This window comes from Gasterosteus aculeatus, chromosome 16, assembly GCF_964276395.1.
Source record: "Gasterosteus aculeatus chromosome 16, fGasAcu3.hap1.1, whole genome shotgun sequence".
Lineage (NCBI taxonomy): Eukaryota > Metazoa > Chordata > Actinopteri > Perciformes > Gasterosteidae > Gasterosteus > Gasterosteus aculeatus.
Genome location: NC_135704.1, coordinates 9391597 through 9406314, shown reverse-complemented (window position 1 = coordinate 9406314; position 14718 = coordinate 9391597). Strand labels below are relative to the sequence as shown.

At 42.0% G+C, this 14718-nt stretch overlaps 1 protein-coding gene across 3 annotated transcripts; it reads left to right on the top strand.

Annotated features, from left to right (window-relative positions):
• The first annotated feature begins 3132 nt into the window (after positions 1–3132).
• glra2 (glycine receptor, alpha 2) lies at positions 3133–12969 on the top strand. Of its 3 annotated transcripts, none has more exons than XM_040201152.2 (9): positions 3133–3608; positions 4172–4293; positions 6232–6299; positions 7731–7954; positions 9071–9153; positions 9244–9381; positions 9485–9699; positions 10663–10812; positions 11364–12969. In XM_040201152.2, the coding sequence occupies exons 1-9, from the start codon at positions 3523–3525 to the stop codon at positions 11646–11648; spliced, it is 1371 nt and encodes a 456-aa protein (XP_040057086.1). In that variant the 5' UTR covers positions 3133–3522; the 3' UTR covers positions 11649–12969. The 3 variants fall into 3 exon arrangements, with proteins under 3 accessions (XP_040057086.1, XP_077946508.1, XP_040057085.1); XM_078090382.1 differs by lacking the exon at positions 6232–6299 and adding an exon at positions 6141–6168 and having other exon boundaries at positions 3175–3608; XM_040201151.2 differs by lacking the exon at positions 6232–6299 and adding an exon at positions 6101–6168 and having other exon boundaries at positions 3210–3608.
• The last annotated feature ends 1749 nt before the right edge of the window (positions 12970–14718 follow it).

The following is a 14718-nucleotide window of genomic DNA, read 5'->3' as shown; positions in this document are numbered from 1 at the left end:
AAAGAGCCGCTGGTCTCTCTCCCCCTAAAGTATAATTGCTCCCACAACATACATCTAAGCACACAGAAAACTAGAAAGAAATCATAAAGCAGCTTCACTCTGACAGCTGCAAAGCTCCAGCGGAAACAGTTTGGAGCAAAAACTCTCAGCGAGACGAGCCTGCAAGCTGGAAATAGATAAATTGCGAGCCAGTGTCAACATGGAGCAGGCATTGGCCAGGGGAGCGTATTTGTATGTGCGCTCTGTGGTTAAGGTTCGGGTGACTGCACAGGAACTGGAACCCACAAGAGACGCCCCTGACATGCAGATCTCAGTGAAGACATGACGGATTCGCCGTCGCTTGAATAACAACTGCTCATCAAAAGCGAACGTGGTCTTAAGCATTCCATAGGACGTCTGCATGCTGTGGAAAAGCAAAGGCGGCATTTTATTCAGCTGTTTATATGTGCAGAGACGAGCGCGTGCGGGGGTCTAGACTGGGGATCAGCGGCTTTTCAGTGCTCACTGATGGAGAAAGGCTCCGCGGCTGACAGGTTGCTCCCGACGACCAACGGAAGCTGTGATTGACAGACGAGTCTTAGTGAGGACCAGAGCCGCTCTCTTGGCCCCTGAAGGGATGGCATGAACTCAGGGGCAGCATCCCTGTGGGGCACTATAAGGATGCCCCCCCGCCCCCCCTCAGTGATTCACTCTGAAAAAGAGTATTTTAAACATTCCTCCATGTGCCTGTGGTGCTGCCAAGATTTGTGTGTAATCTAAACACGTTCAGCGTTCGCTTGTGTGACTCAAAATAGCTTCATTTTTCTATGACAGAGATTACGTGTATTGGGTTTTGTGGCACTGGAGACATCTCAAATCCTTCCCGTCTTTAAAGAATCCTGTCGTTAAAGCCTTCCGGCATGTTGCATCGTCTGTTCAAAATAGCTCCCACCACCAGGTTGCTTTTCTGTATCTCTGTAGGCCTGGGATCAGCTTCGCGAGTTGAGTTATAGAGCGAAAAAGTCATTACGTGGGATGAAGATACAAGGGATCGATGGAGCAATTGATACTGTGCAGCTCTCAATCGTTTACAGTACGGTGCACATGAGCATCGGGGTGTTAAAGCCTGTGTTTTTTTTGTTTTCAGGTGAGCTCTCCACAAGTCGTCAGTTATAGAGGGGGATCAATGGCATCAACACACCCAGACAACATGGAGCGCCCAGTTGGTAACGCTTCAAACTTATACCGTAACATTAGGCACATAAATAAAGATGGAAAAATGTCAGTCGTGTTAACAATATTGTAGCGTTTTTTTAAATGATCATTTTAGGTTGTAATAATATAACATTTTAGGCTGCAAATCCTTTTCGACAACACAATAAACCAGGTGATGCAAAACCCTTAACTCCCTGCAGAATAACGAGCGGCAGCAACCAATCTCTGGCGGGTGTGTGGGCAGCTTCAAGACACTGTCTTGAGCCAGTAGTTTTAATGGCTGTGAGGAAACTGCTGGATAAATGAGACGGACAGATAGTGTCGTCTAAAGAATTGTTCTGCTTTATTCTCTCCTTGCACATACACACCCAGCAAGGCACACTACATCTCCCTTGTCCCCGCGATGACACGTAGATTTGACTTGTTCTCCTCTAATTATGTGACCCACCTGGTCCCAAAGCCTTTCCTTGTGGAAGCTAATGGCCAACTGAAGCTCTAGTTGCTTGTCATTACCCTGACAAGCCAACTGTAGCTGTCTCATAGATGGGAAATAAATGACAAGTACAACAAGAGACTGTTGGCCCTCAACTATAGTCGGATCTGTCCTCATTAAAGGGACTTTGTGGAATATCACATTTTGTAGATGTTATTTTGGCCTCAGATCAGGCACAATGGCATTGGAATCATTCACATAATGATGATGCTGGTCATCATGATACTCGCTGTTTGTTTCGTTTGTCGTTAAAAACAAAATATGTACACAAGCAGTACATGTGCCTCTAGGTGAATAATTCATAAAAAGGCATTCAGTATTTATGGAGTCAAACACGCTGCTGCAAAAGACTTCCAATGACACACTCATGTTAAATCCCCAGACCAAAGGAAGCCACACATTCCCGACCATGAGATACAACATGACACTTTTAATTTAGACTTCAGCATTAAAAGAGAAGGAGGACAAGATCGGCGTTTCACATAAAAGCACAATGCCAGAACTTTGGGGCGTGTGATGTGATGTCGTTGCCTTGATGTAAATAAAATACCTTTTTTTTCACTAAGCTGTTTGTTCCACAGGGTGTTAATGCGGAATGAGTCACTCGTGCCTGAGGTCCAAGACGCCTAAAATCCCACTCACATTCCCACACTACCAGGTTTCCCATGCAACCTCATACCTAAAGTTAACATGCCCGTAGGATAATGACATCTGCGTGGTGGCCTACTAAACCGTGGTTCCTCCACCCTTGGGCTTCAGCCAACCCGTAGTACGTCTCTGCCTGTTTTTCTGTCAGTCAGCCCTCTTCTGTCTTGCTCTGGGAAGCCAACCTTTCAGAATTTCCAATGATGCCTCAGAAATCTGTTTCCAGGGCAACCAGGGTACCAAATACTCTCCCAGCGGCTTTTCGCCTGTGCGTCGTTTGTTTACACTTTTCATATCTGTGTGAAGATGTAGTCTGCTCTAAACAGAAACGGATTGGAGCGAAAAAAAAGACACATGAGTCAAAATGTTGCCACCGAGAATGTCAGAGTAACCCAATACACATTATTATGAATATCTTTTTTCTGATTGGCATCCCTGATTTATTCTACGTGTTACAAGTGTAGGTTTGTAGTCGCTTTTTTGTGTGTAAAGATTTAGATTAGACTTCCCACGAAATAATCCATGTAATTGCGTGTGCTTAATTACACCACTGGGAAAGAGTCGATCCGTGATGCGCAGCTGCGCGCTCTGCCCTGAAATCCGGAGCACATAAAACCGACACCTTTCGTTATGTAACAGACACATAAGACAACCTTTGCATGCGTTTCTGATTATTACCTTCTTTATATATTGGACTCATTGAAAACCAACTCACGTCCACCACTTTTAAGCCTTGCGCTTGCGCGTAATGGAGCCGAGAGGTGTCCATGTGGTGAAATGAGAAAAGGCGGTCCCCTCCCATTCCTCAACAGAGGACGGCGCTCCACCTGCGAAAAGATGTCACTTCATAAGTAACAACCCGGGCCAGCGGGGCTTTCTTCTCGGCAGCGGCTCTTAGATTCGGACCGACGCAAAAGGCGGTTCCGGGCGATGCGTTTTTGGAGTTTCACCCTCTCGGCGTCCGACGACCGGACTGATGTCCACTGCGCTTCCAGAAATCTGTTTTGGGGAGTCAGAGTTTCGTGAAACTAAACTATGAATTGTGGCTGCGTTGAGGAATGTCTCCTTTATTCTTCTTCGACACAAGAACCCCTAAACGCCAACGACTTGTTCAGGAAGAAAGCGGCACCCCTATTTGGATTATGTGTTTGACCAACGTAAACATATGGAAGAAATAAAAAAGTGAGCACATGGGAAACCCACCAGGAATGAATCGGTCCTTTATTAAGGTTTTGGCAGCTTTATTTACGTATTTCATGGAGACAAACCACTTCAGGTAATTAATTGACCAAATGTTTATTACTTTATGGATTGAATTATTTTTCCCTTTCTTAAGTTTGGATAATGAGATGATTCGGTCTAATTAAATAGAAAACAATAAAACGCACAGTGACATCTGTCTGCACAGAATAAGTTTCTTTGCATTTTCAATTGTTTGAATTTCTTATGGGTGCTATTTGGTTCTAATGCATACGTAAAATGTGTAATATGATCAAGTGTTTTTTTTTGGTACATTAGTACATTAACTTCGTTTATATATTAATGAATGCATTGTAGTATTACTTGTTCTCCATGGAGTCAAATACATTCACATAAAATGACAGAACGCTGTGGCATCTGTGCATAATCTTGATCTGTGCAAAAATCTCTTTCTTGTAAAAAAAGAAAATGCCCAAATTTGAAAATGTCAAAATCACAGAAGATTTGTCTGATATGTGTGTTCTCTTAAACGCATTTTCTAGTTTCCCTGTGCTTGCCCATCACTCCCCGGCAGCTGTGAGGCGACAGATAAGGTTTAACTCCTGGTTCTCTCTGTGTGTGGTTACGTGTGTGTTCCAGAGTTGTGGATGCCAAGGAGCACGGTTCCAGACCATCCTCCAACATGTCTCCATCCGACTTTTTAGACTCACTGATGGGTCGCACGTCTGGGTATGATGCACGAATAAGACCGAATTTTAAAGGTTGGTATATCAATGTCTTAAAAATGTCTCAAAACCACAGAAACACAGAATGTTCAATGGATATTGAGTATTTATGCATGCAGAGTCCACGTCCCACTAAGCACAACAGACTTTGACGTCTGGAGATCCATTGACAGTTTTCTGATGCTTACTCCGCCGCCGGTCCTCTGATAAGTTTGATCAATAGCTTCATTTGACAGTAACATTGTTTTCTTGGCATAAAGTAAAGCATCAACTTTATTGCAACACCACACATTTGTTTGTGTTTGATAAAATCACGTCGGAGAGAATCTCCAATAAGTCATAATTTACAAACCAAAAAAGGACTTGAAAGGAAAAAGATCACAGTCACAGTCGCAGGCGGGGAGGCCACCACGACAGGCCGAGCGGTGATTGATGCCCCCGCGGCGAGGCTGCAGGCTACCGACTTGCTCTGTTGTTGATGCCACGAGGCTGCGGACAGACGCAGCATCTGTCACTGGAACGGAGCTGAGTGAGGAGAGAGGGGTCGGCCCGCTGGGGCTCGGGCCCCATCCTGGCTGGGTCAGTCGGACTGGGATTTGTTGGTCGGGGAGTTGATTGCAGCAGCCAAGGCGGCGAATAGCACGGGGTTGGATGAGCGGGATTCAGAAAACACATGGCCCAGATATTTCCTCTCCGTCTGGGGAGGAAAAAAGGAAGATGTGGACAAGATTGCTGAAATGGACATGAGATGGGAGGAGGACAGCCTGTTTAACACCGGCTGGCATTTTCCGGGGAGGGATGAAGTGAAAGCAACTATTTCCAGCTAATGAGGGAGGATGAAAACATGTGGACTAAAAGGCATTGAGGCTGATTTGAATGTTTATTTTTGTATTCTCTCTGTGTTATAAAATGGATCATTTCATTGCTGAAATACAAAAGCTATAGCCTAAACCAACAGCAATATAAACAGATGATTTCGGGTGCAAACCTGCCAGTCATACATTGAAGAGAGTGTTGAACTGTATTTCTGAAGGCTGACCTAGATATCCTCGCTGACTTTGTTGTGAGGAGGTACTGCTCTATTTTTCTGCTATTGTTGTTAAATGTAGCTACCTGACGACGAACTCAGGCAAATATTAATACCAAGTCCTGTGCAATATTGATGAAGACAGCACAGGGGAAGGAGACTATGAAGGGTTTATAACTCCACTTAGATGGGGGAAAGAGATTTACTTTAATCCCGCCAAGCCTTGCAAAGAGATGTCCGTTTAGACGCCACAAGAAGGACTCTACTAATTACAAAAAAAATGTACTGCTCTGATTTGATATTACAAATAAGGGATTACTGTGAGTAAATTGATGGATAACCTCTATATTACTGTCTTTATTCATTGATTAATTATGAAACATGTAGTACATTTAGAAATATTTATGTTTTTGTTTATATACATCATTGAAGATTAGAAGAATATTTGGAATTTGAAAGCAGCAAATAGGTGCAGGTTAGTTACTTGTTCAAGTGTGTTGACTGAATAATCATGACAATTGCAACATATTGACACAGTCTGAATCCATTGCTAATTATTATATTTAGTTTGATACAGCTGCACGGCAATAACATTGTGTGGTACAACACAAGTGCAGTCTGTCACTATTCACACCTGGAAATCCGACGGGGAAAAAGCGAAACGATGATTGTGGGTAATGCGTGTTGACACAAACAGTGAAACAGCAGCTTGTGAACCAGAAGTCCCCAAATTGATGTTCCAAACAGACTGTAGTTGTCCTTGATGATGTGGTTAAAGGCTTTTTCCTTTCATGTCACTGTCATTCCGTTTCACAGGTCCCCCCATAAATGTTACATGCAATATTTTCATCAACAGTTTCGGCTCTGTCGCAGAAACAACTATGGTGAGTTCCTCTGGCACTTTGGCTGATTTCTGCACAATGTGTTGTCTATCCCTCACCCTGCAGGTCCACCAGTTAATGTTACCTGCAACATATTTATCAACAGCTTTGGTTCTATAGCAGAAACTACAATGGTGAGTTGAGCATCATGCACGTGTTCTAAAGTCCTGACCAGAAAGACTTAATCATCTGGTTACTTTGGCAAATCTACCTTGTTTAAAACCTTTATCAGTGCTGTGCCAAAAAACGGGATTTTTGCTATTAGAAATAGTCCATTGGCCGTTCCATTGGGGAACAAAGACATTATTGATGTGAAATATGTTCTCTGGCTGTCCAGGGAAGTATTGGTTTCCCCTCCCATGATGCCCCTTATACAGTACATGTGTTATTATGTGTTCAATAAATAATACAATAAATCCCAACCACCTAAAGTGCTGCCAATAATGGTGGGTGGTGGTGCTCAGGCTTCCAAACGAGCTCATCTACTCTCTGTGATGTGTGAAAGCATCCAGCTGCTTAGGGGTGAAAATATAAAGAGCTGCGAGGCCGCATCAAAACTCATCCCGATCAAAGGATTCATAATGAGTGATAATAACTACTTAGAACGTGAATGAAGGATGTTAATTTGCGTAGGAGCTGAAGCTCATAAGATTGCTGGGGAATTACACAGCTTTAGACATGCAAACAAATATTTGGAGTCGCCAATATTCTGATGAAATGTCAGTCACCATGAGGGCGCCCATCATCGTGACATATCAATTACTCTGAGCAAGTGAGCTTTGTAACTGATACTAACTGCACTGTTGGCAGTTTTTGCCACTTAGGTAATGGCTCCCACATAAATATTGTTAGTAAAAATTGTTATTAAATGGTCCTTTTGGAACTTTCATTAATAGGTAGTTAGGCAAACCATGACATTTACAATGAAAGACAGTTTTGCTGGATGATGTTGATCTTTTATTTCTTCTGTTTCATTATCTATCATGTGTTATTAGATATTTTGTATCATCAAAACCGTTAAAATTTGGGGAATGTGACAATGTAAATGAAGAATTAAGTATTTGCAGCTAAATGTTGAAGTTGACTACAGTGGAGACTTTGAAAGCCTGCCCCTTATAGCCTAGAACTGCTTTATACACTTTTGCAAAAAGAACCTATTAAAATTATATTATATATATATATATATATATTACATTTTTAATATTAGCCCATATTTTCATCTATAAATAAAAGCTATCAAACAAAGCCGTGGAGAAAGTTATGTAGGAATATGAATTATTCTTCAATGAAAGTATTCAAGTGAAGTACAAGTCCCACAGATAACCACTGTACTTGAGAGTAAATGCACTTATCATGTAACAGTTTTACATTTAGTATAGATGCTTATTATCGTTATCGTTACATCTATGATATTTTGCATATATTAGAATAGTCATATTGCACTGTTTCTGCTTTTGTCATCAGAAGACGGATATATGATATTTAAAGCTGATACCGATGGCTGCTTCCTCATAGCCCCAATCACTGGATTACAAAATATGCAAAGCTGCTTGTCATCTCTGCAGGATTACAGAGTGAATATCTTCCTGCGGCAGAAGTGGAATGACCCTCGGCTGGCGTATAGTAAATACCCAGATTCCTCCCTGGACCTGGACCCGTCCATGTTGGACTCCATATGGAAGCCCGACCTCTTCTTTGCCAACGAGAAAGGGGCCAACTTCCACGACGTAACCACGGACAACAAGCTGCTGCGGATCTTCAAGGATGGGACGGTCCTCTACAGTATCAGGTGAGGTGTTAAATGTGTTGTTACGAACGACAGCAAAATAAGGACTTAAGGACGCAGCTTTACGCTAAAGCTGAACTACATGTATGTGATCAATAGAGAATGAATCTGCATATTTTTCATAATCAGATAATTGGTTGAGAAACAACGAAAGAAAAAAAGAAAGCAAAACTAAAACAGTACAAATTCAAATCTGAATATTTTCCGTTTTTTCTTCTTAATCATGGACTGACATAATCACATATTTTACAAAAAATCAAAGTGGGCTTTAGGAATTTTTCCCTCTTGGTGGTATAAGGATCAAGGGATTATTTGAGAAAATAATCAACAGATTAGTTCATAATGAAAATAATTGCCAGATAAGAACGCTAGCTTAACCCATTTGGGATTGTAGGTCTGTAGCTGAGGTTAGAATCTGCTGTGAGAGAATAAAAGATACAGAATGCACAGAACCAAAAGCTCTGATGCACAGCTCACCCACATGCTCACTCAGTACGTCCCTCGTATGTAAAATACATTTTTTATGAAACAATTCTGATTGCAATAGGGCAAATCAATCTCAGGGAAATAGCTGAGAATCCAAAGCAAATATAAAAATGGTAATCCTTCTTTATGTCAGGCTCTCGGCAACAAGGATTTTTGTCCCAAATTTAAAAACACTTCCTGAAGGCAGGAATGGATGTCATGTTAAAGGCCCATCGACCCAAACATGAGCAAAACTCAGTACAAGATAAGAAGACGTGTTTTTATTTCATTCAAATACAAGTTCAATGCCATCCAGCGGTCTACACTTTCTGGAGTAACGCAATCAGATACATTTTTTGGTCCATTTAGAGGCTCAGGTGTGGAGACGCAGTGGGTCAACGGGAGGGATGGAAGGCGGTTAGCCACCCTCTCAGAGTGAGCAGACTGTGAACCACGATGCATCACAGAGACAATAAGTTGCAGTAATGAAAGTGTGATAGGAACCCGCTGAAGGGAATCCGACGTGATGAAAGAGGCTCACAACTACGCAAATGTTCTTTCAATTCATGTTCCAGCAGTTCGAAATTTAAAAACCAAATGTGTTCATTGGTGTGTTCTGTGCGTCTTGTTGTGGGACTTTGTCTCCCATCATAGGTTGACTCTCATCTTGTCTTGCCCGATGGATCTGAAGAACTTCCCCATGGATGTCCAAACTTGTACCATGCAACTGGAAAGTTGTAAGCATTTCCTTTGCCTCACTTTTGTCCCCTGCGCTTTCTACACACGCATATTCGGATATTCATTCACCTATTCCTTTGCGTCGCCAGTCGGCTACACCATGAACGACTTGATCTTTGAGTGGCTGGAGAACGGCGCGGTGCAGGTGTCAGAGGGGCTCACGCTGCCTCAATTCATTATGAGGGAAGAGAAGGAGCTGGGATACTGCACCAAACACTACAACACTGGTCAGCGCGCGCACAAACACAAGCACAAACACGTGCCTTGCCTGCATTTCACACCGCGAACATTTATCTGGGCCGGGAAAGCTCAAACGATTTTGTCTTTCAGGTAAATTCACCTGCATAGAAGTCAAATTCCATCTGGAGAGACAGATGGGGTACTACCTTATCCAGATGTACATCCCCTCCCTCCTCATTGTCATCCTCTCGTGGGTGTCTTTTTGGATCAATATGGACGCTGCTCCAGCCAGAGTGGCGCTGGGCATCACCACTGTGCTGACCATGACCACGCAGAGCTCCGGCTCCAGAGCTTCTCTTCCAAAGGTGAGCCTCACTCGGTTGTCTCATGGAACGTGCGTTTTGGATTTTGCAGGTCTAGAAACGATTGTGTTGAAATACAGTCTCTAGGTCTCAATCATGCAAAATCACAATACAACCTCTTTTTTAAGAATATATTAAGAAACATTTTATTTCAGGGATGATTGGACCATAAGTATGCGGCTTTTGTGACCTGGTTTGTGCAATCTGCCACAACGTTTTAGTCGAGGCTGTGAAGATGTTGCCACCTGAAGAGTCTGTACATTGCCGACAGCACTTATAGTCTGTGGGAGTAACTTGCCATCCACATTTTGTAAAGGGAACTACAGGCAAAGAGAGATGGATCTTGATGATCAATCACTCTCCACACAGCCGTCTGCACTTCAGCACCAAAGGCCTCGGCCACGTCAGAGATTCTCACATAAAAGGCACCCGTAGCTGATAAATATTTAAACAGAAGCCTGAGAGAACTCAGATTCAAGAAAACAATGTCTTAATGTGCCTTAACCGCTATCAAAAATCCGAGTTGTTTTCTCCATATGCTAATCCGCTGTCATGGTTTTAGGTGGTGCCATTGCTGAGCAGTAAAGAATGTCAGCTTCATCCTCCATTTCTCAAAAGAAACATATCAAAAATAGTGCCAGTGTTACAAATTAACAATAATAATAATACGTTTTCTTTCTATTGGTAATGAAGGAATTATTTATTTCCTGCTGTTCAAGACCTTGCAATCATTGACTGGCAGCTCTGATTCACTTGTTAGCAAACAATAATTACAGACATTTACAAATACTGCTTAGCTTACATAATGAGCAAGATAAATGGATAATTAATAGCCTGCAAAACTGGCTTGACCTTACAAATCCACCAATATTTCAAGTCAAAGCATGAATTCACACTATATTTGAACTGTTGGCTTATGCGGTCACCTTGGAGGATCTAACAAAGGAAATCTGTTTTCTCTTCCAGGTCTCTTATGTGAAAGCCATTGATATCTGGATGGCTGTGTGTCTGCTCTTTGTATTTGCTGCATTGCTAGAATACGCTGGGGTTAATTTTGTCTCCAGGCAACAGAAAGAGTTCCTTCGCCTGAGGCGAAGACAAAGGAGGAATCAAGGGGTAGGCTTTCAAAGTCACTATGTGTTTGGTGTTTGGTTTACAAACTTGTTTTCACATTAAGTATCTGTAGCATCAGTTGGCTGCACAGACTGGGACTTTGTACAGGAAATCATTGTAGCCACAAGATGTCATGATGACTTTGGTCAGCGTCCGTCTCGACAGGTCGGACTTCAAATCTTTTACTTTCGCCTTGAAATATTTCCACATCTGTGTACCAATATGATCAAAATTTGGCACTCCGAACCTGACTCCGAAATGATTTATCGGAATAATTTGGCGATGCCTTATCCGCCACAAGGTTGACCTTTGTCCTTTTCTTTACATCTTCTTTACATCTGCTAACAGCAGTGCTTTGGCTAACGTTAGCCTTCCAGAGCAGACTATTGGTGGCAATGGATAGTTAAATTCACTATGCCGCCATTCTTAGTTATTGGGTTATTTATTTAGGTGTTATTTTGGGATCAGTGTTAAGGTTCACATTGATAAGCGCAGTACTGAGCCAGTCTTTTAAAACACTCTGTTTATTCTGTCCTCAAATGCATGTTTTTCAGGACGATGGAATCCGCGATGGCCGCTTTAATTTCGCTGGCTACAACGTGAGTAAATGTCTGCCAACGAAGGACGGCTCAGCTGTTAAAAACGCTGCTCCTCCCGCGAACCCTCAACCGTCGGCCCCCAAGGACATCGACACCATACGGAAGAAGTTTGTGGACAGAGCTAAGAGGATAGACACCATCTCCAGGGCTGCCTTTCCTTTGGCTTTCCTCATCTTCAATGTCTTCTATTGGGTCACCTACAAAATCATCAGGCATGAGGACATCCACATTAAGACTTAACTTTTGACAGACAACATGTGTTTCTCTGTTTGAGGAATGCTTGGAGGGCATCTGGGCATTGAGAGGAGCCCTGGTGGGGTTCTTTCAGGGATAATGTGTAATGTTCATGCATCTTAAGGCTCATGTTTGGATGTTGTGAACAGCTCTTGATTTTGGTTGTTTTTGTTGAACCGCCTCATAGCATTTCCTGAAGAATCCTGGGCAACGGTTTACACGCTCGACAGGATGGACCAATTTTTTCCTGAATCGATTTTGCCAAGGCGTCGTTGCTAAGGAACAAAGAAACATTCCATGGGTTTGTAACTGTAAGGTAGCATAATTAGACACTCAAACACTTTTTGTGTTTGTAGAAAAAGGGTATTTCTTAAGGATGTTTAGGACTCTTTTGTATGGTATTGTTGTCATGGCACTTTTTCTCTGTTTATACTAAAGAAAGCAGCGTAACGTGCAGGCAGGAAGCACGCCCAGACACATCGGTCAGACACTCGGCGGCACATATTTTCAGGCATGAGCATGAACAAAGCATATGAAAATCTAAAACCGGGAATTGGATACTGAATTTTGATCAAATACCTGAGGCCTTAGACATCAAAGATTTGGAGAGATGAAGTGCTGTGCTTCTCTATTTTTTTTTTCCAAGCATCTCCGCTCATCCAGCGGTCTATCAGAGCCGGATGCAGCGTTTGATCTTTTCTAACTGGGGCCAGACATCCACTCGTAGTTTGGTGTATTATAAATCATATTTTCGGACAAGGAATGACACTTAAATTCAATGTAAGTTTATTGCAGTGTTGAAAAAGTCACAATGTTCCTTTTCCATTCAAAAGTCATTTATACAAATGTATATTTCACACGCTGGGTTCAGAAACGCGTAAGTGTACAGGTGAGCCTACAAACTGTGAACACGCACTGCATTACTCAACCACGTCATCTGTTCATATGCACATGAATTCATTTATACTCCAGGTAAATACTCCAGGTATCGTTTTAGAGTTTGAACCTATGTTTCCGTAGAATTAGTGTGATTAAATATATATTGTAATGGAGGAAAGGTTATGTTAACTTAAGAAAAAAAAAAAAACGCTTTCTCTAGACTTCGTCACGCACTGCTCTGGCCTCCTCTCACTTGGCGTGTTTGTAGCAGGAGGACGAAACGTGTTGGTGGATGGATTAAACAGCGAGGGACAGAACTGCATCACATTCATGGTATCAATGCACTCCTGATATACTGTGGTGAAGAACTCCTTTCTTGAATGCTATTCCTGAAAAAAAAGCTTATTTACTGGTCCGTACGTCAATAAAATTGACTGCACCAAATTTACTTTATTTCCACTTCCCGTCATGTATACGGTTGTATTCTTTGTTTTCCGTTGTCATTAATTTATTGAGGCAATTACACTGTGAATAATTTCATCACATGTGAGAAACGAATGGATGTCAGCCTGACAAGAAGAAAACTACTGACCAAATAAGGTAAAACAAACACAGAAATGTGCATGAGGATCAGATATTAAAAAACTGACAGTCTCTTCCCCGAGCCCATAAGTCAGGGTGAGGACACGCGCACGGTAGTTCCACAGGCTTAAATATCAGTTTAATGCAGGACCTTCATAGACAAGAAGGGACAATTGACATTTACAATATAGAGGCTACAGTACTTGAGCTCAGACAGAAGCAATGAATAAGCCAAATATATCGTTCTTAAAGAGACAAGAGTGGCCGCACCACCTCTCCATGTCCTGTGATTACATTATCGGAATAATAATGCCAGTCATTTTCATACTATGGGTTTTGCCAGGATCTATCAATCCTATTAATATTAAAGAATAACATTTCTTTGAAATGTTCCATGAATCATCAAACTACTATTTTAATGCACAACACACAAGGATTATGAACTAATCAATAATACCAATCCCAGCGTAGAAATACCAGACACAGACTTACATCTCTGCCAATAGTTATTGCAGTTTGAATATGCAGGGATGCAAAAGCACTCGTGCAATCAAGTTCAGTAGAACGGCTTATGAAAGGAAAATAATTTGCAGCTTATGATTGTGTTTAAGAAGAAAAACAACTTTCCATCATTCATTAAGGTTTAGGGAGACTGCTGTGTGAGGTCGGGCAGAGGAAAGAAATGAGCGTTGCCATAGCAACAGCACAGCAATTGAGAAGGCCAGTGTGAGAGAAAAGCTGTAAATGAATGGGGTTGAAAACACTGGAGCAGGATTTTGCCAAAAGGTGTCCCACAGTAAATCAAACATTTCTACCATTTCAAAGTAATAAAACCAGCAGCAAATCTGTGGTTTTAGTCAGAGGGTTGTGCTTCTTGGAAGACCTTCAACAGGCCCGGAGGGAAAGCCCGATTGTTGTACAAAAACTGTTCCATGTGGCACTTCAGCAACAGAAATATTGTTAGTTTGGTGTAAAATCATCTGCAGATTAATCTCTCCTCCTCTGCTTAAAGTAGCCTGGTCGTGAATTACAGTGACCCTTGTGTCTTTAAAATCAAGCAAGGACAAAAAAAAACTATTTCTGTGTGACTAGACAATCTCCATGACAACTGGAAAACTATATTTAAAGGAAAGCCATGAAGGAGTTTCTTGGAAGCAAGAAACTGGTACATGTTTCTGTAATTTAATGTGAATTTGACACGACATTTACTACCTAATTAAGAAGCCAGGATTAATTATAATTGTTCATTTGGAAACTTCTGTAGAATCTTGCTTACAAAAGGGTGTTTTGATTAAATGTGAGTTACAATTCAAAGGGGACATCTCAAGGAACACTTTGCACTTTGAATAATATATTTGGTGAAATGTCCTAATAAGTGAGCTTCTTAGTTAAAGCATTAAAACGAAAAGGTTGTTCTGCTCTTTAACCCCCGGTGCGGACATGCTGAGCTGCATGCACACAGAAGAATGTACCCCCGGTGCTGCAGATAGAACCAAAGGCTTCCCACTTTGTCTGGAGGACGGACCTCGATCAATCAGTGGACTCCAGACCAGCGGCGCCCATCACACCAACGTGGCTCAACACGTCGTTGAAGGCGTAATCTGCCAACCGCCTG